Source organism: Epinephelus lanceolatus, chromosome 18 (genome assembly GCF_041903045.1).
Source record: "Epinephelus lanceolatus isolate andai-2023 chromosome 18, ASM4190304v1, whole genome shotgun sequence".
NCBI lineage: Eukaryota > Metazoa > Chordata > Actinopteri > Perciformes > Serranidae > Epinephelus > Epinephelus lanceolatus.
Window position 1 is genome coordinate 13773766 of NC_135751.1, and position 25327 is coordinate 13799092.

General features: G+C 40.6%; 2 protein-coding genes across 3 annotated transcripts; both read right to left on the bottom strand.

The window, feature by feature from the left end:
- Nucleotides 1–1956: 1956 nt before the first annotated feature.
- On the bottom strand, nt 1957–11690 carry tbc1d10b (TBC1 domain family, member 10b). 2 transcript variants are annotated; one of them, XM_033645079.2, is made up of 10 exons: nt 11228–11690; nt 9165–10196; nt 8232–8331; nt 8009–8116; nt 6291–6397; nt 5546–5660; nt 4193–4258; nt 3922–4111; nt 3057–3211; nt 1957–2909 (listed from the first exon to the last, which is right to left on the bottom strand). In XM_033645079.2, the coding sequence occupies exons 2-10, from the start codon at nt 10175–10177 to the stop codon at nt 1980–1982; spliced, it is 2784 nt and encodes a 927-aa protein (XP_033500970.1). In that variant the 5' UTR covers nt 10178–10196; nt 11228–11690; the 3' UTR covers nt 1957–1979. The 2 variants fall into 2 exon arrangements, with proteins under 2 accessions (XP_033500970.1, XP_033500971.1); XM_033645080.2 differs by having other exon boundaries at nt 11531–11663.
- A 1468-nt stretch (nt 11691–13158) lies between these two features.
- Nucleotides 13159–24183, bottom strand: hsd3b7 (hydroxy-delta-5-steroid dehydrogenase, 3 beta- and steroid delta-isomerase). The gene is made up of 6 exons (XM_033643857.2): nt 23941–24183; nt 21815–21970; nt 18914–19022; nt 16849–16948; nt 16148–16310; nt 13159–14152 (listed from the first exon to the last, which is right to left on the bottom strand). Exons 1-6 carry the CDS (start codon nt 24098–24100, stop codon nt 13740–13742), a joined length of 1101 nt encoding a protein of 366 aa, XP_033499748.1. The 5' UTR covers nt 24101–24183; the 3' UTR covers nt 13159–13739.
- Between the last annotated feature and the right edge of the window lie 1144 nt (nt 24184–25327).

Genomic DNA, 25327 nt, shown 5'->3' on the forward strand with positions numbered 1-25327 from the left:
GAACACTGAGTGTAAATAGGTTAGGGAGTTAGTCCGTAAGTCATTATGAATGTTACAACACAATTTGGTGAGACAGACATACTTAAGATCTCGAATTAAAGAACTATTCAAAGCTCATAAATCACCTCTTATTATATTATACAGTACGATTAAGACCTTCAACTCCCAAAGCTTCTGTCTGAATCACTCGTCTCAGTTTGTTCTGTCGGAGGCCCATTTTTCCACCCAAATCTATTTAATACTGCACTTCAGTAAACTGGAGACTCGTGAACCTATAGTTGACCAAACCAACGGTGACAGTAAACTTAAATAATAGCAAAAACATGCGTCAAGTCTGTTGTGTAAAAGCAGAGGACTTAGCGTGCAAAGAAAAAAAAAGAAGAGAAATTAAAAATAAAACACTTAAATGATCACCCTGCAACTACACTGTGTGTAGTTGGCCATCGTTCCAGTCAACCAGGTGTCTCTTACTCACATAGAAAAATAGTCAGATCCAAAATAATAATAATAATAATTCATAATATACTATATTTGATTAAATTAACCACTTTGTACATAAATACATCAGAGCCCAAAGGTCAGAGATCAGAGGTTAATGCTACATTGGCACACCTGGCACCTCCAGTCAAGTGGCTTCCTATAGGTCCTCGAGGCAAGATTTCAAACTAAGAAACCGGCCTGCTGAGACTCTCGTTTTCTACGTCACTGCACTAATGGAGTGGTCGACTTCAGTGGTACTTTGTGACAGAATCACAAGTGCAAAAATCATCCTTCATTCTCTTAAGATACTTGAAATCACATTCTAATGGGTTCGTGAACTTAAGTTCTTACCCATCCTGAAATTTGGCTAAATAAAACACACACATAGGATTTTGTTCGCAAATAAAAGCAAAATAATACTAATTTTACAGATTTGGTTTGCAGGACTTGTGCACAGTCACTGCTGTGTATTGCATGTTTTCACGCAACCACTTTATCAATAATGTTGCACCCCACTTTTTGCCAAAATCGACCTCAGACACAAGAAATTTAAACTGAATTAATTGAAATAAAAACAATAAAATGCTCCCCGTGTGTCGTTTGTCAGAGACAAAAACACACATAAATGATTCATTAAAAAACAACCACCACTGCATGGTGGTCATATGCTTAATCATCTCCCTCTTTTCATCTGTGTACATTCCTCCAGTCCCCCTTCAGATTTATTCCACTGACTAGAGAATTTAGGGAGAACCACACAGGATTCAATGGTTTGACTTGAGAGAAAAAAAGCAGCCAGAGGGAGACTGAAAACAGGGAGGCCACACATAGAACAGTAACACATTTCACTACACTACTAAGGCACACACTCACTCACAACATTTAACATGACAATAAATACATCCTCAACAACATTTCTAGCATTTCTGCCTTCAGTGCCTGTGTTTGAGACGACTTCAATGGGTTTTCTTTTCTTGTTGTCACAGGCATCCAGATAGCCTGTGCACGCATGAGAAATGATGGGGCTTGTGAAGCGCTATCAGGATACTTTTTATTTACATACTCTGTGGCACCGGAACTATTTCTGCAACCCTTCAGCTCAACAGTCCCTCGAGTTTTTCTAACCACTGCCTTCAATCTGACTTAAAAAAAAAAAAAAGACAAAAAGAATTTAAAAAACTAAAAGATAATGACTGCGTTCAGATTCACAGTCCGTGCTCCAGTTGTAAAAGGAAATTTGTCCCATCATACTAAAACTCGGTGAAAAAGGAAAGCATTGCGCAAAGGGCTAAAAGCCCCCCGAGGTGCTATTAAAACCATGATCCAGTTTTCTCCACCATAGTCCTGGGACTACATTAAGTCTTTGAAATGATGCATTATACAGGAAGCCATCCCATTTTTTTTATTAATCACTCTTCTGTTTCTGGGGGTCTTTTGTTCCCCTGACCTTTTTTTGTTCAGTGTCCCTTTTCATTATCCTGGAATGACAGGGTGGGAAACTAGGCCGAATCTCTTGCTGCTGCAGCTCCATTTTTGTCCTCAGCTTCTCCTCCCCCTTTGTCCTTTTTCTTCCCCCCTTTCTTCTTCTCTTTTTCTAGCCTCTCCTTCTCCTTCCTGAGCCTCTCTTTTTCAGCCTTTTCCTTTTCTTTCTTTTCCTTCATTTTCTTCTTCTCGTCTTCCTTTTCCTTCTTCTTGTCTTCTTTGCTCTTCTTCTTCTTCTTTACTTCTTCCTCTCCAGTTGTGACATCGGCTGCGGGCGCCGCTTCTTTTTTTGAATCTGAAATTAGTGGCAGAGGGGCGTTGTTTGCTGTAGGAGAGGGGATAGTATGAGTAATTTGCTCTGAGACGACCTTAGGAGAGGGGGACAGGGTGCTGGGTGGTGGTGCTGTGCTTTGCGTTGAGGCCGCAGCAGCAGGCTGGCCCTGTGCTGAGGTGTCGTCTGAGGCCTGAGCAGCCCCACGTGATGAGCCGGCTGCACCCCCGACTAAGGGGCTCTGAATGTGGGGTGCCTGTGCCCTCTGACCTGCCCCTGGAGGAATGGGGGGTTTATGGCTGGGGCCTTGTTCTGGGCTTGATGTTACTGAAGGCCGAGACTGAAGCGGTGGGCCTTCGAATCCTGATGGCCCTGAGAAGGAGCCCTTCTTGGTTTGGGAGTGGAAAGGATTCTTGGACCTACGGAAGCCAGGGAGTGAGAGGAGGCTGGAAGAGGCCCTGAGGGGTCCTGGCGGAGGGACTGGGCTTCCCAGGAAAGAGAAGCTGCCGCCGGAGCTGATGGAGGCGGCACGGCGTTTGTGCTCGTAGATGGCCCTGGTGCCATGGAGGCGGCGGCCTGGCTGGTGTGTCAGCTCCCCTCTAGACTCCCTCCACTTCCTCACCTGGATGCTGCACTCCCTCTCTATGAGCGACTCCGTCACCGGGAGCGTGATAATCTGGACGACACATCAGACAAGAACGAGACAGACAGAGGAAGTGAAGATTACTGGGCTGGGTACTACAGGACAAAGTGACTCATAACTCGTGTCCTGACTAAAAACAGAAGCAGGTTTTGTTTATGAAGCTGAGAGAAAGAGACCTACCTCCTGTACCAATATGTCTTCTCTGATAGTGTCAGGTGAGATGTTCCTTAAACGTTCCATGGTTTCATACATGCCTTGTAGTTCCCGAAGTTTATCCACTGAGCCGAGCATCTGTTTCAGGAGAACCAGGCCCACACGAAAAACTATCTTCACTCCTACGATCAGAGACGCAAATCAGTTTTTCTGTTAAACTACAGGCCAAAAATAAAACTGAATTCAAGAAATACTTAAAGGGACAGTTCACCCTAAAATCAGGACTACATATTATTTATTTATTTCAGCTAGCAACTATGAGCGAGCTAACATTACAGCTCAGGTGAGGAGGACGCCATTAATGTTTACACCTGGTGCTGTCGCAAACACATGCCTCTCGTTTGTGAGTAGATGCATGCCTCCTTCTATGCTGTGATACAGTGGTGGGTTTAGTTTGGTAGGAAGAAAAAAGTTCCTACATGAAATTGCTCACAACAAGGTATGTGGATTATCTTGCATAACCAGGTCATGATTCTTGGAAAGAGACATTTCTGTTGAGTTTGTCAAATGCTTTGAGCACCAAAAACCAAGTGCCATCTAGTTCCATTATATGCGACAGAAGGCAGCCAATATCTCCAACCTTCAGCAACTCTCATGAAAACAATCAAAATTGATTAACAGCACTACAGGTACAGGTGCATTTCTGATTTTGGGGTGAACTGTCCCTTTAAAACTGCAGAAAAGTTTCCGATTCAATCAATTTATGACGGAAAAAATGTTTCCGATTTCTTATGAGATCATTGTAATTCAACACCAACTCGAGGTAAACGTAGGTAAACAATTAAGTTATAAACAGAGAGAAGCGCTAAGGGCTGGTGGATATGAACGTTACCTTCACAGAAGAACATGTCCCATACACGCAGTACACTGGCCCATGGTAAGGTGCGTGAGAAGATGCACATGAACCACTCAGTCATGTAGAGAATCGGGTCAATCTTGAACTTCTTAAGATGACGGTACGCCATTGGACATGTACGCCGTAACAGGGAAAAGAAGATCTCACCATCCAGCTGGATTGCTTCCTAGAAGACAGAAGTGATGAGTCAGTAAAGCTGTGAAAACTGACACGAAGGTCTGACAAAAGCCTTGTTTCATTCACTCACCAGTCCAGCGCTGTAGTAGCCAGGAAGGTACTTCTCGCATATCTGTACGAGGCACCAAAAAGCTTGCTGTGAAACAGAAAAAAATATATAAGTTGAGGCTGCCAGTCAACTGCAAATGAGGCTAAAGAGTTTTCAGAAAGTTGTGAGTTGAAAAACAATTACATCACTTTGTTTCCCAATTCTTTTTTGGGCTCTTTTAAAAATAGAACAATGCACACATTATTGATTCATCAAATCTTCTCATGCTTCCTTCTTTCTGTATCTACTGTGTGTAACTGATGGCAAGCCTGCATTATGTGATGTGGTAATATAATATATAAAAAACAATTATATACACAGCCTTTGCGCCCTTCTGTTAAACACAAAGCGTCTGCAATTGAAACTGTGACAACACTTCGCAAGATAAGAACACACTTTCTTTTCTTCTATCGGACCTCAACGACACTCACTGTCCCAGTGCTATTAGAAAATAACACACACTGCTACTTGACTATCACCACATCACAACAAAACACCCTCACACTGACATTCTGCATACGACCATTTATAAATGGGACTGACTGAACTCAGGTTTTAAACTGTCAAAATACAGATTAGGCAGATCGGTGTGGTCACCTTGTTGTAAAAAGGTCAGCCCCCGCTTTTACTGAGCAAAGCAATTGTAACTGGAGTACTGTCTGTATCACACACGCTTGATATTTGCAGGACATCTTGTCTGGTCAACAAAGTTTCAGCAGTGTCACCAGTCTGCAGTCTGCTACTATTTTTAATTTTGTACTTTGTTTCGCTTTTTTGCACGCCCACTCGAGCTTTCTTATGAGCTCTCTCTTGACGAATGTGTCCAGTGAGGAGGGATAAACAGATAGAAAAATCATGCTTAAAGGTATACTATGCAGGGTTTTCCTAAAAACAATGTACAGACTCATACATAAGTGTGTGACGGTGTATTTATCGGCAGAGATTCTACCCTCTGCCTCTATTTTTTTATTTTCTGTGTTTGAGACATTCCTGGGCATATTGCGCAGGTGAGGTTGGATTTTATAAAGAGGTAGCAGCCAGCTGCCAGACCATGAGCAGCACACATCCAAGAGGAAGCCACAAAAATTGCACACATCGTGGCAAAAAATGCAAATACAGCAAGGTGAAACGCCAAGCGAACAAAGCTGGGGTTGATATCAAGTTGGAAATTATAACAAGAAGTAATAACAATAGACTGTAATAAACTGAATTTCCCCAGTAATGGATTATTAAAATACTTCTTCTGTTAAGTAATCATTACAGAACTGACACTGATGAAGCATTTTTCATACACCCTCGAATGAGAACAAGTACCCCAAAGTCTCATGCCCTCACCTCAGCAGGCATGTGCATGAGCAGCACTGCAGCCACTGGAGCCTGGGCCTGGCAGTAGCCCTCGTCAGGCTTGTAGATGGTGTAGGCCTTCAGGATACGGTACAGATCCTGTTGCCTGCAGGAACAAACAACAAATTATCTGGTGGCCAAATCCACCAAAACGCTTCAGCAGTTCATGCTCCTCCTGTTGACTCATTAAGGGAACCATGCAAATCAAACTAATGGGTATCCAGGGGAGAAACAGAATGCAGACAAGTGCCTCTGAAAACACTTTGAAATAAAAAAAAAAATTGACACTCATTTCAATCAGTTATCTTCTAAACGAAAACATATGATTAAATTTTTAAAACATACCATGATTATATATATATTGCATAAATATCCTCTATTGTTATCATTTTCTATATCAAATTGATGGAATTATTCATTGTTCATTGTTCTATCGAATTTACACAATTTTCTTGGTTGTATCCTGTAATCTGTTACTCCAGCTCCACTTTTCCCATGGGAATATGTTTATTTACTGACAGATATATGCACATTGGTACAATTGCCAGGCTGTTACAAATCAATTTGACAAGACACTGACCTCATAAAGATCCACCATGGATCAAACATTGTTTGTCCATGGTTACATAAAATTTAAGGATTGCAGTCAGTGTGCAGGTTTTACTCTAATCAATCATGTGTGTTTATTCTGATGTAAAACAGAATGAGGTTGTGTGTGCTTGTTTTGTTTTTTTACCCATGGCCACCACGAGCAGCAAACATCTCATGGAAGGGGAACTGTCTGTGGAGATCCTTCTCTATAATGTCCAGCCATTTAGCCTCTCCCTGCTCTCTCTCCAGCTCCTGCAGTTAAAAAAACATAGATACAAGTTTCAGAAAAGTTCTCATTAGCTCCTGGAGTCGGTCTCTAAATTAGCCATCAAAGTGGATTAGACTGCAAAGTCCTATATAAAACCACATCTGAGAGTCTTCTTAAGACAACACAAACAACACTAAGCAGACTGCTGAGACCCAGGCCCGGCCAAGGCCAGACCCCCCTCCGGCGTGGACACAGAGGAGGCAAGGCAGGCAGGATTACCGGTCCTGATAAGACGCTTACGGCCCACTAGGTCTGCGCCTGCGCCCCTTCAGCACCCCCGGAGTTGGAATTGCCCTACTCAGCCACAAATTCCCATTACAGTGGTCCACACTTTGAGCTAATCAGTCAAAGTACTGTGGCTTCTTCGCTATAATTAAAACATCGTCAACATCACACACAGACAGGTGACAAATTAAAAGAAAAACCTAAATAAATGAGTAGAGAAATGTAACAAATGCAGATGCTTCCACACAGATGCACTGCATGGTACAAGTACATAATTGCAGAATGCTAAAGCTGAGCTGAATCTCACATCACTGCTGAAAATGCAGAAATATGAAACAAAATGCCTGAAAAATCTGAAAGCTGCTGAAAAACTGAAAGCTGAACAATGTAAAAGTGGCAGAACTGTATTACCTTAAGAACCGAAGAGTTGAAATACATTGCTAAAAAAGCTGAGAGCTTAACTGTTATACTGTAAAAGCTGGAACCTGAAATGAATTGCCTGAAACAGCTGGAAAAGAAATTATTTTCTACTGATATCAGACACATGAACTGAGCTGAGAGCTGCAAAGCATTACTGAAGATGCAAAAATGTTAAATAAAATGCCAGAAGTGGAAACAAAACTATGTTAAGATAAAATAAGAATCCTTTATTGGTCCCACAGTGGCCACTTCCTTATCATCATTTCATACACGCCTAATTTAGTTCAATTTAAGTCTGTTAAATAGACTACTGTGGTTGTCCTCTGAGCTTCTGTTAAAGGTCTGGGGCTTCAGTGTGCCTACCAGTAAGCAGATGTCTATATTTGTGTATGGCAGAGGTAATTTTTGAACTATGTACTGCCCTGCAAAAAAAAAAAAAAAAAAAAAATGCTGAAGAGTTGCCCCCTCTTTTCACACAAATTCAGTTGGATGAGCTAGGCCCAACTCACTGTCTCTGAGTCCACCCAGTTTATATTCAATCACTGGGGGCTTTTACTTTGAAAAATGTCAGTAAAAATCCCCCACAAAGATACACACATCCACACACATTTGTATGATGTATGTATGTATGTACAGTGTATTATTATACACTAGAAGTTTTTAGACTACAGAAAGGCAAGGGTAAACGATAGTGACTAAAAAGGGATTGTTACTCTCACAAAATTCTCTTGCATTTTGTTTTTAACATTTTTCCTCTTTTCCCCTTTTTGTCTCAAATACAAGGGGGCCTGACTGTGTGTGATGAACTGTACTTGCATATTGGTCTGTGTGAATTGATGACGGCATCCTGACCCGCATGTTTTTCTTATACCTTTTAGCCTCTTTCTTAAATTTTAAAATGTTATTTAAAAAATGAAGTTTAAAAAAAGACAACGCGGTCACGGGGATACCTCAAATTTTCCATGGTTTGCTTCTAGCAGCTCTTGGCTGTTGGACAGCAGCTGCCAGGCTTTGGCTCTGAGAGAAGATGGAATCCCCTTCCTGCAGCGCAACTTCACCTAAAAGGCACAAAAAGACACATGGGGTAATTTAACTTTGGCATTATGCCAGGTATTACCAGTCCAAGTACATCTAAAACACATCCAAACACATCTGAAAGGCTGACATTCATACCTTCTGGAAGCGATGTTTGACCCATTTATCCCAGTGGTGGAACATGTCGAGCCATTTTACCTCCCTCTGCCTGGCGACTTCAACTCGAACTTCCTTTTCACTGTAAAAGTGAGTAATATAAGATGACTCCATCATTGACAGAACTGGGAAGTGCTCTTTTTCTTTTCACACTCAGATATGTTTAGAAGTTTGTAACTCTAATCTAATGGCACAAATAAATTACCTCACTTTCTCTCTCACATTTATTTGCACAACATTACGCTGTATTGCTCAAATACAGAACATGCTAATTCACCAGAATGCACTGCCTCTACTGATTGTAAATCAATACATTCTTAATTATTCAACAGTGGAAGAGCAATTAGCTTGTCAGAAAAGTAGAAGCAAATCTGACAGAAAAGAGAGGAAGAGCGCAGATGGGCATGAGAGGTGATACCACAGAGACACACAGTCAGTACATATTGAGTCACAGAAACGCTGTCAGCATTATCTGAGTCAGACCAAGGGGAGATAAAGGATGGATGGATATGTTTAGAGCAGCAGAGAAGAAGAGGAAGAAAGAAAAGAGAGGGTCAAACTGAGAAAAGAGGACTATCTCTTTGGGGCAGATGGATGACAGAGTGAATAAGATGTTCAGGGAGGGCAAAGTGACCGATTAAAAGGAAGATAGGCAGGATTTACATTTATCTGTATAAGCCAATTCTCTGGCCATAATCTAATGATGTCTCAAATTACAAATATTGAGCTGTCTGCATGGAACCTTAAAAAAAGAGAAGTGTCTATTTTCCCTCATTCAACCGCCGTACTGAATATGCATCTTTAAGTTCAGAATATCTTAGATCTATATGGTAGACATAATGAAATCACACAGTGATCAATATTTTGCACAGTGGACGGGGGTTGTGACTAATTAATTAATGTTCTAATACTTACCCGCTTTCACTGTACTGATTCCCACCAAGGAAGCCATATTTATCAGTGCGTCTGACAGCCATGCCATTGATCTCTGAGTCTGAGCCCACAGAGCTACCATCCTCTCCAAGCCCAGATAGAGACTCCAATGTCCCCGACATCAGGCTGGCTGACTCTAGGTAGCTAAGGGTGTCAGGAGCTGGCCGTGGGTTGGGGTTGGGTAGCGGGAGGGCAGAAGCTGGCTCGTGGATCAGTGGGACAGTAGGGCTGGGGTGTTCAGCTCTGGTGGGGGTGCTGGGCAGTTCTGCTTTCTTTACGTCACTGGGAGTGTCAGGTTTTGGGGAGAGAGGAGGAGGCTGACTTTGAGGGGTTTGTGCTTGTTGAAGTGGCTGAGGTTTCTCCTCTTCAGCTGTTGCTGCCGAATCTGCGGTAGCTGGCGGAGCAGGCATGGGAATGGAAGCTGTATTGATCTGGGGTTGGCCCGCTGTAAACTGACCATCATCCATGACAGGATTTGGATTGTGGGTGACGTGCACATTGGGGTAGAGATTAGGACCAGGATTGAGATCAGGAGAGGGGGATGCCTGTTGCACTTCACTCTGAGCTGATGGCTTACTTGACAGTGCTGGACTCTCTGTTTCAGTATTCAAGAGCTCTGCAGCTGGTGTGTCACTGGTCATTGCTTCCTGCTTAACAACATTAGCTCCAGTCTCTGTATCTTTCCCTGCTGATTCCTCTCTCAGAGGAGCAACCTCGTGTACCAATAATGTAAGGGGTGTCTCAGCAGTGAGTTTGGGAGGACTCAAAGGTGGGTGGGATGTCACAGGTGAACTCCCTGACTGTGCTGTAGGAGTGTTTCCAGTTAAAGCTTTGTCATTGTAGAGGGAAGACTTGGGTGTAGGCATCTCCCTGATAGACTCTGGAGCAGGGCTGTTGGTAGCAGGGAGTGCTGACGAGGACGGAGGGATGGATGGAGCTGCATGAGGATCACCCAATGCAGGTGGTGATGGGGTTAAGGTCGAGAGTTCAGCCATGGTTCCAATCTGATCTCTCCTTTACAAACAGAGAGAAAATGATGGAGCTGAGTCTATTTTGCCAAAAAAAAAAAGCAGCTATCAGTTCAGTCATAACAATTGTCTGAAATAAAATCTGCAGCTTGGATCATAAATAGTGTCTTTAATAGTGGATAGAGTTGCAACTCTGTCAAGTTTGAGGGTCAACACCTGAGGCAAAAGATGACTAATATTGTCTATGAATAAACAGACTTACAGCCATTTGCTATAAAGCACGAGCAAAGAGTTCATCTTCTTAAAACTTGATGAGATAATTGGATTGAAAAAGCAGTGAACCATATTTATAAATCATGGAAATTCTTGGGAGACTGTGCAAACATACACCACCTTATAACACCAATCCACTTTCAGCCTTAATTGGTTACAGTTAGTATTTACTGAATGTTATGTGTTTTGAATTACTTGCAACTCAAAATGTGACATTTTGGTATATCATTACTGTACATAGTAATGCTTGCAGCCATAAATGTCTCGAGCTATATTTACTCTTTTGCTACACAAGCGCCTGTATCACAAAGTAAAAATGATTTTACAAAATTATTACATTTACAACAATTATAATACCCCGCTTTAACACAATTTCACTTCATGAGCGGGCTAGCCAGGCTGACAAAAACATTTCTGTTGACAGTCTAGCTGCATAAATTGCTTTTTGGTAGTGATGTAATAGTGCAATGACATGTAACTAACGTTATCAACAAAGCGCCCCCGACAATCACAGTGATCTTGTATTTTGCTGATGAAGCAGGTTAACGTTTGTAGTGGTTGTTCCAGACAGCTATGGTTACATGCTAGCCGCTTATAACACCAGCCACTTTGTTGTCATATCCTCTCTAGAGGCCTCTCTCGAAGCGACTCAACTTCCCGATTCATCACACAGGAGCAACGGTTCTCTAATGGCTAATAGTCAACACCCTCCCTGCCTGCCAGGCCCTGGCCGTACAGCGTCCACGGCCTTGTTCATCCCGCTGCCCCGGTCAACTACAACTTCAGCTCCGCTGCTTAACTCACCCACGACCGGCGTGTCACCGTGATCCGTCCGCCTGGAGAGCCAGGGGGTTCCTATCCGTACGACGCCCCCGCCACAGCTCCGGTTCCGCAACCTCCTCCGTGAAATGACAACACGAAAGAGCGAGACCGGGACAGGAACCGCTGAACAGGCTGAGGACCTGGAAGAGCAAACGTCCCACAATCGGCGAGCTAGCTAGCCAAGTTACCAGCTAGCCAAGTTAGCTTATTTTAGCCTAATTAGCATTAGCGCCGATAGTGTTCTGTTTCTGTTAGCCTAGCTTGCTAGCTGAATGTTTCGGTTACCTCCGCTACACATGTGGGCTCACTGCGACCACTCTTGCCAGATTCGAGCAACCCTCTTAGTGATAGTTATCATTCCGAAACAAAAAGGACTTTCTTTGTTTCATTTATCCAAGCACAGCGGCAGAGGTACGTCCAACACCAGCAGCCTGCATTTCCTACTGACAGCTACGTGCGTGTTCTCGTCATTGTCGTCGGGAACACGCACGCACACGCACAGGAGCCTCCCTTACACAGCAGAAAAAGTATATTGTACATTATAGGCCTACTGCATTAAACATCAATGCTTCTTGGCATAAGTGTTTTTTTAAATTATTTTTTAATCAAATAGGGTTATTTGTAAAGCACTCTTAACGTACTTTTTAAAATAAGAAATCAATAACCAAGAAGTTAGTAAAAAGGAGAGAAGAACAAATAATTCCCAAGTTAAATTAATAATGTGAGGGTAAATAAATACACCCTATTTATAAAAACTAAGATTTTCCTTTTCTTTTTATTTATTAAGTTTTATTTAATTAAACCAAGGAACATAAGGCAGATTCTATATGCAAAGGATAATATACATACCAATAAGAAAAGAGCCAGGGGTATATCATATTAGACAAAAATACAAAACATACAAATATTGAGTGTCTTGATAATCTTTTTGTCAGTCGAATTAGAAAGTAGTTTCACATGTTGCTCAACATCCTTCAGGAAAACAACAAAATAAGGTGCTTGTTGCTAAATGTACATTTATAGATAAAAAAAAATGCCAGGAAACCAATCATCACATTTACAATAATAACGCTAGTCTTTAAAGATATGGTCAATGATCTGGAAATTATTATCAAATTATTAGTCATTCCGAAGTGTTTTACTTAGTTGATATGTTGTCGTTACACCAGTAGATGGCGCAATCGGTTTAATTACAAGCAACCTTGAAGCTTCAGAGTTGGTTGCTCCTCCAAAGTATATTTATTAAACACACGCAGGCATGCTTACAGTTGTTTGATAATTGTTTGTATCAGACCAACCATATCTATCATATTATGCAGTATTCAACATTATACTGTAGGCATATGTTGGAAGGCAAATCAGTGGTACTTTCAAGTTGTGTTGCTTTGTTTGGGGGAAGCCATCAGGAGTTCTTTGTGGGGATTATGAGTCATTCTCTACTTTTCATTTCACACTAGTATGCATGTGATTGTTGTGAGGATTGCCATGGCAAACCACAGGAATGGGGGACACCCAGAAATGTTGTAACAGTGTCAAAGATATTCTACAAGGGAACTCCCATATACTTTGTCTTGCTTGTACAAATGCTATCCAGCTGGTTGTCATAGTCTGACAACAAGTTTCCACAAGAGTTTAGGGAGAGAGTGGGCCCTTAGCACTGTGGGTAAACAAAGTTTATCGTCTCCATAGAAATCCAGAGGCGGAGAACTACCATTAGCCATGAGGATATGGTGAGGACACACACTGGAATGAAACCAATGACTTAAAATCATGAATCAGGTCTCCAGGCTGTGCAGACTTCCATTATGAGGTGCACTGTATATCATCATAAAATATATAAATGACATTAGTTATGGAAAGAAAATGCAGTCTCTAATGTGAATCAAGTGCAAAATCACAACAAAAAAGCCAGGTTAAAATATATTAAATAATCTTTATTAAAAATTACAAAAAGATAACAAATGTGATACATTTCATCGACAATATAATTGTAAAAATATTTAAATTATGCAACATAAAACATTGCTATCGGCAATATATATTACTACAATATGTCAATATAAAGTCCAGTAAATGCTTGTAAATTGCGTTTACATTTGTCATAATTTACATAACTACAAATACTGATGTTAGAAAATCTCCGATGTAGACATTTATTATCTAAATTCTACAGTACATTCTTAAAAAAACAACGATCCCCTGGCTACTGTACCACATGAGCTGATATCAATGGAATTCAATAATAAATCATTCTTAAATGGCACTAAATTAACTAATGTGCTCCACCTGAACAAATGTTGTCATTATGTTTCCTTTATAAGTGAGCAAAAATACTAAGACTTAAACAGATACAACAATGAATCTTTTTAATACTGTAAAACAGTTTGTTTTTCATTGTTTTACTGTCACTTAACAGCAGGTTAGTCCACACACTGTGTATCTGGAGTCCTGCGTGTGTGTTTAGCAGCTTCTGATGCCTGTTGCAGTAGTCACATTAGGAGTTTTTGGGGTCTTCCAGAGGGAATGTGTCAACCCATTTCTGTGTGCGGGCTCGGCATTGTTCCCAGTCGTACAGAGGGCGGTACTGGAAGTGGCGCTGGGCTTTGTCTGTGCTGACAGTGAAGGAGGTACTAGCTATGGCCAAGGTGTAACTGTTGAGCAACGGAGTGTAGTTGTACAAGGGGCTCAGTATCCAGCGAAGCACATCATTAAACATGGCGAGGAACCAGATCACCAGTGAGGGCATGCGGACCCTTCGGAACTTAAATGTTGAGAGGAACTGCATGTTGAAATCCTCGTAGTTCTTGTAGGGTGAGTCATCATAGCAGAAGAAAGCTTCACCTCCAACTGTCTGCGGACGCTCTCTCAGGGCTTGGGCTGCAAGTATATGCATCCACGCCACATTGCCTAGAAACACAAGAAGTGGGGGATTACCACACTGAATGATGTAACTCACACTCAAAACATTTATCTTGATGATGATGATGTCAGTATGAAGATTGATCCTCAATTTCACCTGTTACTTTACAGCCTTACATGTCTTTTTACAAACACTTTCATCGCCTTCATTGGAACTTGTGTTTTATAGAGTTCTTAAAAATAACATTTGCTATTAGAAACTAAATTTATGGCTGACACCAAATACTTTATTAGTTTAAGAGACTGAATTAATCCTGTCACGGCCACATTATTGATGTATGAGCATGTACCTGCTATATGTTAGTTATCAACTTGGAGGTTTACCCAACAACACCAGTGTTTTATGCCATTAATCAAAGCTGAATATAAAATCATAATCTTCACTTGAAAGACGCACTGTGTAGGATTTAGTGGCATCTAGCGATGAGATGGCAGATTGCAACCAACTGAATACGCCTCCTCTCACCCCTCCCTTTCCAAGCGTGATGTAGAATCATAGATTGTGCCATAAAGATGGATGACATAACAACTCCCTAAAAGTGAAGCCAAAACATCTCAATTGCCCCCTGGTGGCTGGCTGCAGTACAGGCCTTATCACGTTGATGTTTAATTAGTTATTTGATGCTATAAAAAGGGGGTTTGGCGTCATGACTAACAGCTGTATGTGCTCACAGTCAGCGGTGCTTTTTGCAATTGGTCGGGCAGTGGGAACTCAGAGATGGCTACTGTGCAGACTCTGGCTCCAAATTACGTCATCAGCACAGGATGTCAGCAGCCATAGGACATTTTGGCTTTATTTTTGTACAGCGGGAGGAAGTGGAGATGCGTTGTCCATCTTTATATACAGTCATTGAAAAGCCCTCATTGAAAAACATAAGAAGCCCTCTATATCCCTATGTAGATATGAAAGGCTCGTTCTAAGATAACGATAACACAGTAATTCTTAGTTTTAGGGGATTATACACTAATGAAAACATAATTATGATTATTATATTCCATTCTACCAATAGATGCCTCTAAATCTTACATGCTGCATCTTTAACTAGTGACATAAAAGCTAGTGGTGTGAAAGAGACAATACTTCCCTTACATCAAAATTCTATGCAAGTACAACTCGTGAGAAAAAATTGCTTGGTTGCTTCACACCTGTGACCACATTACACTGACATCATCCATAACGTAAGCTGAGCTCATGCTACCAATTACAAAACATCTACAGTGTCTAATGTTCTAATAGTGAACTTGCATCCTTGACATTTATCAGCTGTAGATCCTTCTCATGTTCCAGTTCTGTCACATCAGCATCTGCTCGATTTCTACAAATGTCATCCTGTGACACTCGATGACTGTGAGTCATTCTCATGTACACGAGTTGTGGTTACTAATACGGTCACAAGCAACAGCTGATACCATGAGTGAATAACAAAACCCCACTCATCAGCACTGAAACCGGCATGTTGAAGCTGTTCTAAAAATGTCATCATTATTTGTGGAAGGAGATTTATTGAATGACATGTTCACATGACCATGAAGATTTATGATGTGCTGTACTATTCACATGCTATTGTTATCACAACCAAGAAATCTGGATTGAATTATCCTTATTGTTCAAGTTCATCATGTTGTACAATCTGTCTTTTGATGTTATCTTGCTTGTGCCTTTAACTGACTGACGAGCAGCTGTTGAGGAGTCAGCTGAAGAGAGCATCATGACTGGTGGCACTGTAAAACTTAAGTCAAAATAAGGACACTTCCTGTGAAATGCAGAGGAAGTACTTTTGCAGTACAACTGCACTTCTGCTTTGGTCCTGGTTTAGCATAGGTCATGCTATTCTTTACTCTGGTTCTCCTTTGCAGCTTGGTTTACACGCCTTGGTTGTCAGAGTTAAAAACAGAACAGAGGCTGCTCGGGATTTTCAGGCTTCATTGGTTCACTGACGTGTCTTTAAGGTTGTGATTATGACTAAAAAACAGTAATTTTACCTGCATAGACCCGTCCATGTTCAGAGTCTTCTGGGACACCCCCGATTACCAAGCCTCCCCTTTGTACACTTTGCTTGTAGAAATCCTTAATTAGCTCGTGCCCCTCGCCATAGATCCCCGTCGGCCTCAAAGAGCATGTGTATAAACACTTCCCACCCTTCACCTGGAGGGGAGACAAAACCAGGTTTCAGCGTTGGGAAATCAGACAGGAGGCGTACAAGAAAAAAAAACATACACAGAGCAGTCCGAGGGTAAATTTTTGTGGATTTTGAGAGTAAACAGCAGGAGTGACCCCACGGGGTAGCCACAAGAGGATGATCTAGAATTTTGTGGCAAAGTTGCACAAGAAATTTCCTCATAAAGTTTTTCTAGGCTTAACAGCAAACAACATCCACAGCTTTCAGATTGTGTAACCCAGTCTTAAGCTAAGACAATACAGTATAAAATCTAGTCAGCATTTTAGTACTCAGTAATGTTCAGCAGTAAACATAATACACATATCTGGATGCCAATAAAAACATTTATTCTACATCAGTACCTTTTATCAATTCCATTGCATCACTATGGTTTTATTATTTCTTCTTTAGTTTTCTAAGTGTGTCTGTAAAGTTAAAATGTGCTTTCAATAAATCTGCCTCAATGAAACCACTTGAAGCAACAACTATTTATTTATGAAATGTGTATTGTTGGACATAAAGTACCTTGGTGCCATTAGCTTCAAGCACGATTTTCTCTGCTTTTGCCTTGCTCTTAGGATAGGCCATAGTGTGCTTCACTTGGTAGGGTGTGTCTTCATTTCCCCTGTGGACAAAGAGTCAAACGGTCAGAGGAGGACTTAGGAGAAAGTAAGCAGGTAATGTTTTCTTGACCTTTCAGTATGTGTGAGAGGAATGTGGCTGAACAGACGGAGAGAGGATTTAAACACAGTGAGGGAGAGAGAGATAGAGAGGAAAAAATGAGCAGTCAGTCTTTCCAACAAGAACAGACCAGGATTCATTCTTTTACTCTGACTCCTCTGAAAGAGAGACTGCCAAATTTTGTTCTGAGCTACAGCTGTAGCCATGAACTATATGTACAAACCCAAAGAACAAACACATATACACACACGCACACGCGCGTGCACACACACACACACACACACACACACACACACACACAGGCAGAAATGTGCAAACACACACACATCTGGAGGAATGTTAGGATTCACTCTAATAGCAGAAAGACAGAGTTTGCCACTGCAAGTATTTTTTCCATCTCCTGCCTTTAGCATTCAGGATCCACATCACAATTACTACTAATCATGTATATTTTGATTTACCATACTGCTAACCAGAGGTGTGGACTCGAGTCACATGACATGGACTTGAGTCGGACATGAGTTAAAAATCTAATGACTTTGCACTCAACTTGACAAAGTAAGAAAAAAGGCTTGCAAGTCAACATGGACTTTTATACCAATGACTCATGTATTTACTTGAACTTGAGCCTTTTGGTTTAAAAGAACCTAGGCTAATATTAACATAGCTAGCGAGCAACTGCTTAGCTAATGTGATTACTCTGTTGTTAACATAGCATTACACTTGGTGAATGGTGCATTATGACTTGTTTGGGAAGTGAAGGCCAAAGTCAAGGACTTAGAACTTGTCTGTCTTGACTTGGGACTTAAGTGCGAAGACTTGAGACTTACTTGTAACTTGCAAAACAACTACTTGGTCCCACCTCTGTTGCTAACCGGCTTTCAAAAGTTACATTTGCATTTTAGATTTTTCAGTGTGTTTAGCTGTTGGCTCCCATTGAAAATCAAATTTCAGATTTCAGATTCAGATTCAGACACATGAAACATCATTAATGTTTGATAGAGATATACAGATATATGTATTTTTTTCTAATCATGCCTCTGCACCAGGATATAGATGTACTTACAGTAACACACAATAACGCACAACAATTTTTACATGCATAGAAATAGACATACAGCTAAAAAAAAGGCAGCTGGGAATAGTCTCACAGTGTATGTTTACACTATTCCGGTACCTATACTAAATAAGCACAGTGCCTGGAGACAGAATGACAGTGTCAAATAGTCATGTGGCTCTGACTCACTCCTGATGAATGAACTCTTCTTGTTTGTCATCTCTGTTTTCATTTACTGCACAGCTGTTTTTGTCGCGGTTGTCATGCATCCTTGCGCAAAAATATTTTTTTAAAATGTCCTGACAAGTGGTTAAGTGCATTTTGAGTTAAAGATGCAGACATGTTGCTGGCTGCACAGCTGCCTTACGTAATGTGCGTCTGAAAAACCAGACAGTCACATGCAAAACATCAGAGAGTAATAGCGTAACAGTAAGATAAAGAGAACTGTGGATGGTAGTTCTTGTTCAATGTCTTTTCATCCCAGATTCTATCTGGAGGACTTTAAAAGAAACCCTTGAAAATACCACTAGGGCAGTAGATTCTGTGTGTTGTGTACTTTTGTGTCCACCCGATCATATATTTTCTGTACAGGCCTTATGTTTTCCATGATGGTGCATTCAAGATACACATAATAAGAGAAAAGATAGAAGATAGCGACCACAGAAATGTAACTGAAAGAGCCATGGCGCAATTTGAGAGTGTAAGAGCCAAAGCAAAAATGTGTAAGAGCCAAAGCTTGAGAGTATGAAGTGCACCCATGTGTTCCCAGTGAGGACACACTTGGACGTGCACACTGGATAACTCTTAGCTTAGAAATGAGTCAACACAGAATTACATTTTTTAAACCTTCACCTGACAAAGTGGTCTCCGTTGATGTTGGGCCCAATCACTTCCATGCTGCTGGTATAGATCAGGCACTGGATGCCACACTCCACACATGCGTTGATCACATTCTCTGTTCCTGAGAAGAGAGAAAATATAGTCATTTAAGAGATGGAGAATAGGTTGACTGAATTTACTGAGTATCACAAAAGCTTGTCCATCCTCCAAAGCCACAGGAATGACTTTGACACAGTTGGATTTCTTCAGTAAGCTGCAGTCAGCCAGTTTTGAAAGACTTAAATCACGCAATAACAGGAAGAGCATGAAAGTCTTGAAATCATAATTGGATGCATACGTACAGAGTCAACAGAACATAATGCAACAGAGCCATGAGATCCATATGTGTTATATTTAGCTGATAGAAAGCAAACATGTTTTTCTAAAACCTGTTTTTTGTTATGTAACAGTGGACGTGCAGTGGCCATTGCAAAGTGGAGGAAATAAGACCTCTTTTTGTTGTATTTAATACTTTTCAGGTCTTTCTAGTTTTCCATAGTGAGACTTTTTTAGGCCTTTGACCTTTGGTCGTAGACTGAGCAGAGGAGAAGAGGACACACTCCACAGGCTGCACAGTTGCATCTGTTCCAGTTTTCCAGAGGATCAAAACAATTCCTGATGAGACTGTGCTAAAATATGCGCTTTAAAGAGGAAGCCAAGTTACCCAGATGACAGAAAATGTAAGATCGCCTTGACTGTTACAGAAATAAAATTAAGAAATACAGAAATATATAGCACCTATCTAAAAGCATTACATATATTTAACATAATCAATCAATACGTCAACTGAATTGCAGCCTTTGCAGCTATAAAAAGGCCTTATTAAAGTGCTTCTTAAGTAGACATTTGAAAAATAAAACTGGTCTAGCAGGCTCTGATGGTTCAAATTCAGTAAACATCTGTTTTCAGGAGTGGCGGGCGTGAAGATCTGAGGCCACATGCTGGCACACAAGTGGGTTAAAATCCCTGGTATGTACTAAATCTGAAGGCCAGAAAGCACAGGGCATCTTACGTCATCAGTAAAATCAATTCTAACTGGGAACCAAAGTCTAGATAATGTTCTCAACTCCACTACTGACAGGATTAGAGGGAGTTAACATGAAACCCTGTTGAGACAAACACAGGGGAAATAATATCGAATTCTTGTCATATTTGTCTGCCAGAGGAATCTAGACTGGACCTTCAGAATCAAACCACTCCCTCTGTTCCTTGACTTCATGCAAGACCACAGACTTTAATTCTGTGGCGGTTTGATAACATTAGTTTAAAATTAAACCCTATTTAGCTGATGATGTTCTGGCACTTCAACCCATTAACAACCTCTAGACGGATATTTGTAAATTATTTATTCAGTTTCCAAGCAAGTTGCTAGAACTGAATAAATAATTTACAAGTCCTCCTGTTTGGGAGGAACTGTTTAAAAAGCCCACGACTCACAACAAAGTGTGTTTTGTCTATTTGCTGAATCACTGCAGACTACTAAAGGCCAGACATTGACCTTAACCTCAACACAACCCACAAACATCATGATGCTCTCACCATGTTCCCAGTTTAGTCACATAAAGCTCATTGTCACAAAGATCCATGAATTTGTACAATTAAGTCACAGTATTTCCTGTACACATTTTAAAGAATAAGTCTAACAATATTCAGGAAATATAGGAAATTGTTTTGGCTTTATGTTATTAAATGAAAGCATATATTTGTGACCTTTCTTTAAAGATTTACATTTCAAGTAGGAACTGGTGGGCATGGGACTGAAGGCCACAGACAATCTGAGGAAATCAGAAAGTCCTGAGAGAAGGACTAATCATGGGCGGATTATGAGACAATGGGCCCCTGGGCACAGACATGCAAAAGGCCCCACCACCTCAACATAGGAGCAAAACACACAGACTTTGTAGTGGTTTTGTGTCTCTTTTGAGTTGTGTTGTGTCCCTTTGTGGAAATTTTGTGGTCATTTTGAGTCTTTTTGTGGTAGTTTTGTATCTCTTTGGGGGGGTTGTGTATCTTTGTTTTTTTGGGTTGTTTTTGTGTGTCTCCTTGTGGTCATTTTTAGTCTCTCCCTGATTGATTCAGATTCAGATTCAGTTTTATTTGTGTCCCCGTAGGGCAATTAGTGTTGCAGCAAGTAAAAAAAGACATAAAAAATGTACAAGACATACAATTAAAAGTCTAAGAGGGGGGGATAATACAGTGTGCTGAAACAACATCAGCAGCAGTGACTCAAATAGCCCATACAAGATAGGGAAAGATACATTACATTTTGTAGCTGAAGGCCTGGGGGCCCCCTTACACTCTGGGCCCCTAGGCCTGTGCCCACTAAGCCCGTTGAATAATCCATTCATGGGGCTAATGCATTGTTGGGGGTTGTGTTTTTCCATTGGATTTGCTGACACCTGACAGCTGATACCTAGATATGTTATCAGCAGCCTTTTCCTTTAAATACATCACCATAAAGTTCAATAGCCGTAAACCAAACAATCTAAATGTAGTGATGCAAATAAATTAAACTACCTCTGTGATCATTTCTTCAGTATTTCAATACCATTTGTTTGTGTTGTAGTTGTTGTAGTGAATTGTATTATACAGAAAGCAGTTTATGTTATTTTGTTTGGTTCAATACAACATGCCTGGCTAACAATGGCCAATATTGTCTCAATAGTCAGTACAACATAATTATGGCCAACATTTTTTAAACCATGAATGAAGTCACGTCCTTGAAAACTATCCAAAACAGGAGAGGGTGTGGGTTTCCTCTGTTTTTTTGGTTTCTCACAGTAAAACATTCATTAAACTGAATCACCCACTGACGCTTCCTCCCCATCCCTTTTCCCTGTTATCACACGAACCACCACTCCCTTGAAGTCTCACCTGTGACGTTGACAGAGAAGATGAGTGTCTCTGGGATTTTGTGCCAAACGTCTACCAAGCTGGCTGAGTGGATGACGACATCGGCCCCTCGGGAGGCCTCCAGAACACTGCTGTAGTCTGTGATGTCCCCCTGTATCACCACCACCTTTGTTTGCTCTGTGGGTGAAACAGGAAGACATTTTATCTGTCTGGTCCTGCAGCAGGGATGCTTTCCTAAGAACCCAACAAAGGCTGGCAAGAGATTCCTCACTCTGTTTACGGATAACATAACTTTCTTTTGTTTGGCATAAGACAAACACTGCCTTTCTTCAGCAACAACTATTTGTGTCATACTGCAGATTATCTGGATCATCTTTCCACAAGCTCTTTTCTGTCATTGTAAATGTAATTCTATTTCAAGTAAGAAAGGTTACCAGGTAATTAAAAACCTGACACATTCCCGGACTTCGTCACAAGACACAAGACAAACAGCTCCCTTGATAGAAACAATATCGCTAACTCTTTGCCAAATGACAAATTTAAATTATCTTTCAGTATATATCATGGCCACACCCAACTTGCCCTCACACTGGATGAATTCCTTGTGGGATTTCATGATGTTTTTCACTCAGGCACCAATGCTTATCATTTATGAATGTTGGCTTGACTTTGCTCTCACACACTGTCCTTGCAACACTTAACACTGATAGATAACAGGAAAAGACAAGAGTTTTGCTTACATGGAAAGGGGCCAGACCTTTGAACATGCAGTCAGAGATCCTGTTGCTATTCAGACTCTAAAGTTCGCAATCTAGACTGTCTGTAATTTTACTAATTACAGAGAAGCTTTTAATTACAGACGTTTCCACTAATTCAAGCCAGCCTAAATATCAACCAGATAAAACCACACACACAATTAAACGTATCCTTTTCTGTGGGGCCTGCACTGGGTGTTAGTGAGACTGAGCTCTCCTGTTACTGTTAGCTGATCTTTTTGGGGCCCAATCTAACAACAGCATGCCTCAGCACTGGCTGACAATAAATAATGGAAGCTGAGCGAAGCAGATTCTACTGTGGATAGAGGCATCATTTGTGTTTTCAGTGCATTCCTGACGCTAACAAGGGACAAAGCTTTAAAAGAGCAGTTGTTGAATGTAACTTTCTATATTTCATGTAGCTTCTAGCATGCCTTCTCACCAGCAAAACACTCCTTGACCTTGATTCATTTTAATAGTTTGTTTCTTTCCCAGGAAGAAAAGACTAAACAGAAGCAGAAAGCATGCAGCCCACATCAGGTCACAGCACACCACAACTACAACACATCCCACATTTATGTAATACAAAAGTGATGACAGTAACTGTAAACGGCTATAGGTCGTGAACAGGACGCGTCAAATCACACAATGACAGGTTATAACATCATTATCCTGGCACAGGATATAGGGAAGTTGGCTATCCTGGATTCATAGCCCAGCTGTCATCTGCAGATCGACCCAGTGACCATTCAACATGTGAGGGAAATTATGTTGGGAGTTTTTCCATAGAGAGACACAATGTTCAGCTGTACTCAAACTTTCCAGTATCTCCTCTTACACTACTAAAAAAACTAATCCATTTATTAGGCCTATATGTTGCATAATGATTTACACCCTGGTGATCCATTCAAATAGCTGATGTGTTTGTTACCTGCTGGCTACGACCAAATAGCTAAACCTGCCCTCATCAGCACCATTTTCAGAGGGGAATAACCCAATAATGAAATCCATGTGGTAACTCCATAATATGTAGGTTCATCAGTATCCTGTCACAGTTAACTTCAGTCAAACATCCTATAGACTATCAGAGGGAAATGTAAGGAGAAAACATGCAAAGGAACACTGGAGGTAACTGGCCTTACACCAGAAACATACACAGAGAAAAGTTTCAATAAGCCAAGAACCAATGATGTTTTCTAAAATATGACAGAGATACTCTTTTATGAATTTTCAGACAATCTTCAAGCAGAAACGACAGATTGCGAATGCAGTTATAAAGACTGAAAATAAATGAGAGCAAGGGTTTTTCAAGGGTTACTGGCTTCGCTGATATTAGCTAAATCTTTAAATTATCAGAAACTGCGTCGCAACAACACCTTCAGGTCGTCTTACCTGTGCTGAGTCCATTCAAACTTGAATCTATGTGCTTGTCAAACACCCGGACCTCCGCCAGTTTGTCCTCCTTCTCCAGCAGGAGCCGCAGCAGATGCCTGCCGAGGAAGCCGCAGCCTCCGGTGAGCAGGTAGACGAGACCCCGCTGGTTTTCAGACATGTTGTGGAAGTGCTGTGCAGTGGGGACGTGCTCTGAGGCGATCTGTCACGTCTCTCTGTCACGTCTCTCTGTGAACGCTAAGCTCTGCACGGCAGCTTTAGGAGTAGGGGGAGGAGGAGGAGGAGAAGGAGGAGGAGGGCTTTTTTTTTGTAAACCTTTATTGTTGCAGACAGACGCACTTGCACGTAGAGAGCAGCAGTCAGTGCTGGTGCTGGTAAGTACATTTACGGAAGGTACTTATATTTTACCTGAGTATTTCCATTTTCTGCTACTAAATTCATCTACAATTCAGAGGGAAATGTGTATCTTTTACTATACTATATTTATTTTAAATGACCTTCCAGATTCAGGTTATAGTGAGATACAAAAATATAAATTATGATATAGGCCTACTTGTGGATACAGTTAAGACTCTATCCTTTGGTGACATTCACATGATAGGCTTTCCATCATAAAGTAAAAAAATAGCTCCACCTTTACCAGCTACAACACAAAAGCAATGTACATATTAATGCAAATTGTACTACAATTACACAGTGCAATATATTATTCTGATAAGAGTCACTCTGCACAATGAGTACTTTGATGCTAATACTTTTTTACTTCAGTTATATTTTGAGTGCAGGACTTTTACTTGTAACAGAGTATTTCTACACTGTGGTATTGCTACTTTTACCTAAGTTTACCATCTGAGTACTTCTAACAAGTCTGATAGCAGCACTAGAATTAGCAGTTAACATAAATCAGGGACATAATAAACAAAACAGTTTTTCTATTTTTGTTTTCTATATATATATATATATATATTAAATATGTCTATACACACACACCTGGTTACAATCCATTATTGATCATAACATCATAACAAAAGTAACAAACAAAAAATAAATGAAAGAAAGAAACATAAAATAATAAAATTGTTCCAACAGGGGTGGAATGCTATCACCTGATTATTTATCATTAAATAAAATAAAATATATTTTTGTCATTGAAATGAGCAAGGTTGTAATCACAAGGGTGTCTGAGTGGGATTACATTAGTTATAATACAAAATGATAAAGAGTAAATAATTATTGGATGGATTAAGCCTACAATGAATTGGTTCCAATTAGGCATATTTTAAAGAGGTTTAAAAGTTTTACTTAAAATATTTATGTTAATAAGTTATACATTTTGGTAATCCATTCATACATTTCCATAAGTTATTCACTTAAAACATATGTGTTA

Coding starts and splice junctions, on each gene's coding strand:
- tbc1d10b (XM_033645079.2), bottom strand. CDS start 10,177: ATGGCTGAACTCTCGACCTTAACCCCATCACCACCTGCATTGGGTGAT. Junction 8,117..8,231: donor TCAAACATCGCTTCCAGAAG/GTATGAATGTCA, acceptor TGTGCCTTTTAG/GTGAAGTTGCGCTGCAGGAA. Junction 6,398..8,008: donor CAAACCATGGAAAATTTGAG/GTATCCCCGTGA, acceptor TTTTAACTGCAG/GAGCTGGAGAGAGAGCAGGG.
- hsd3b7 (XM_033643857.2), bottom strand. CDS start 24,100: ATGTCTGAAAACCAGCGGGGTCTCGTCTACCTGCTCACCGGAGGCTGC. Junction 21,971..23,940: donor TTTGAATGGACTCAGCACAG/GTAAGACGACCT, acceptor TTTCACCCACAG/AGCAAACAAAGGTGGTGGTG. Junction 14,153..16,147: donor ACATGGACGGGTCTATGCAG/GTAAAATTACTG, acceptor TTGTGTTTCTAG/GCAATGTGGCGTGGATGCAT.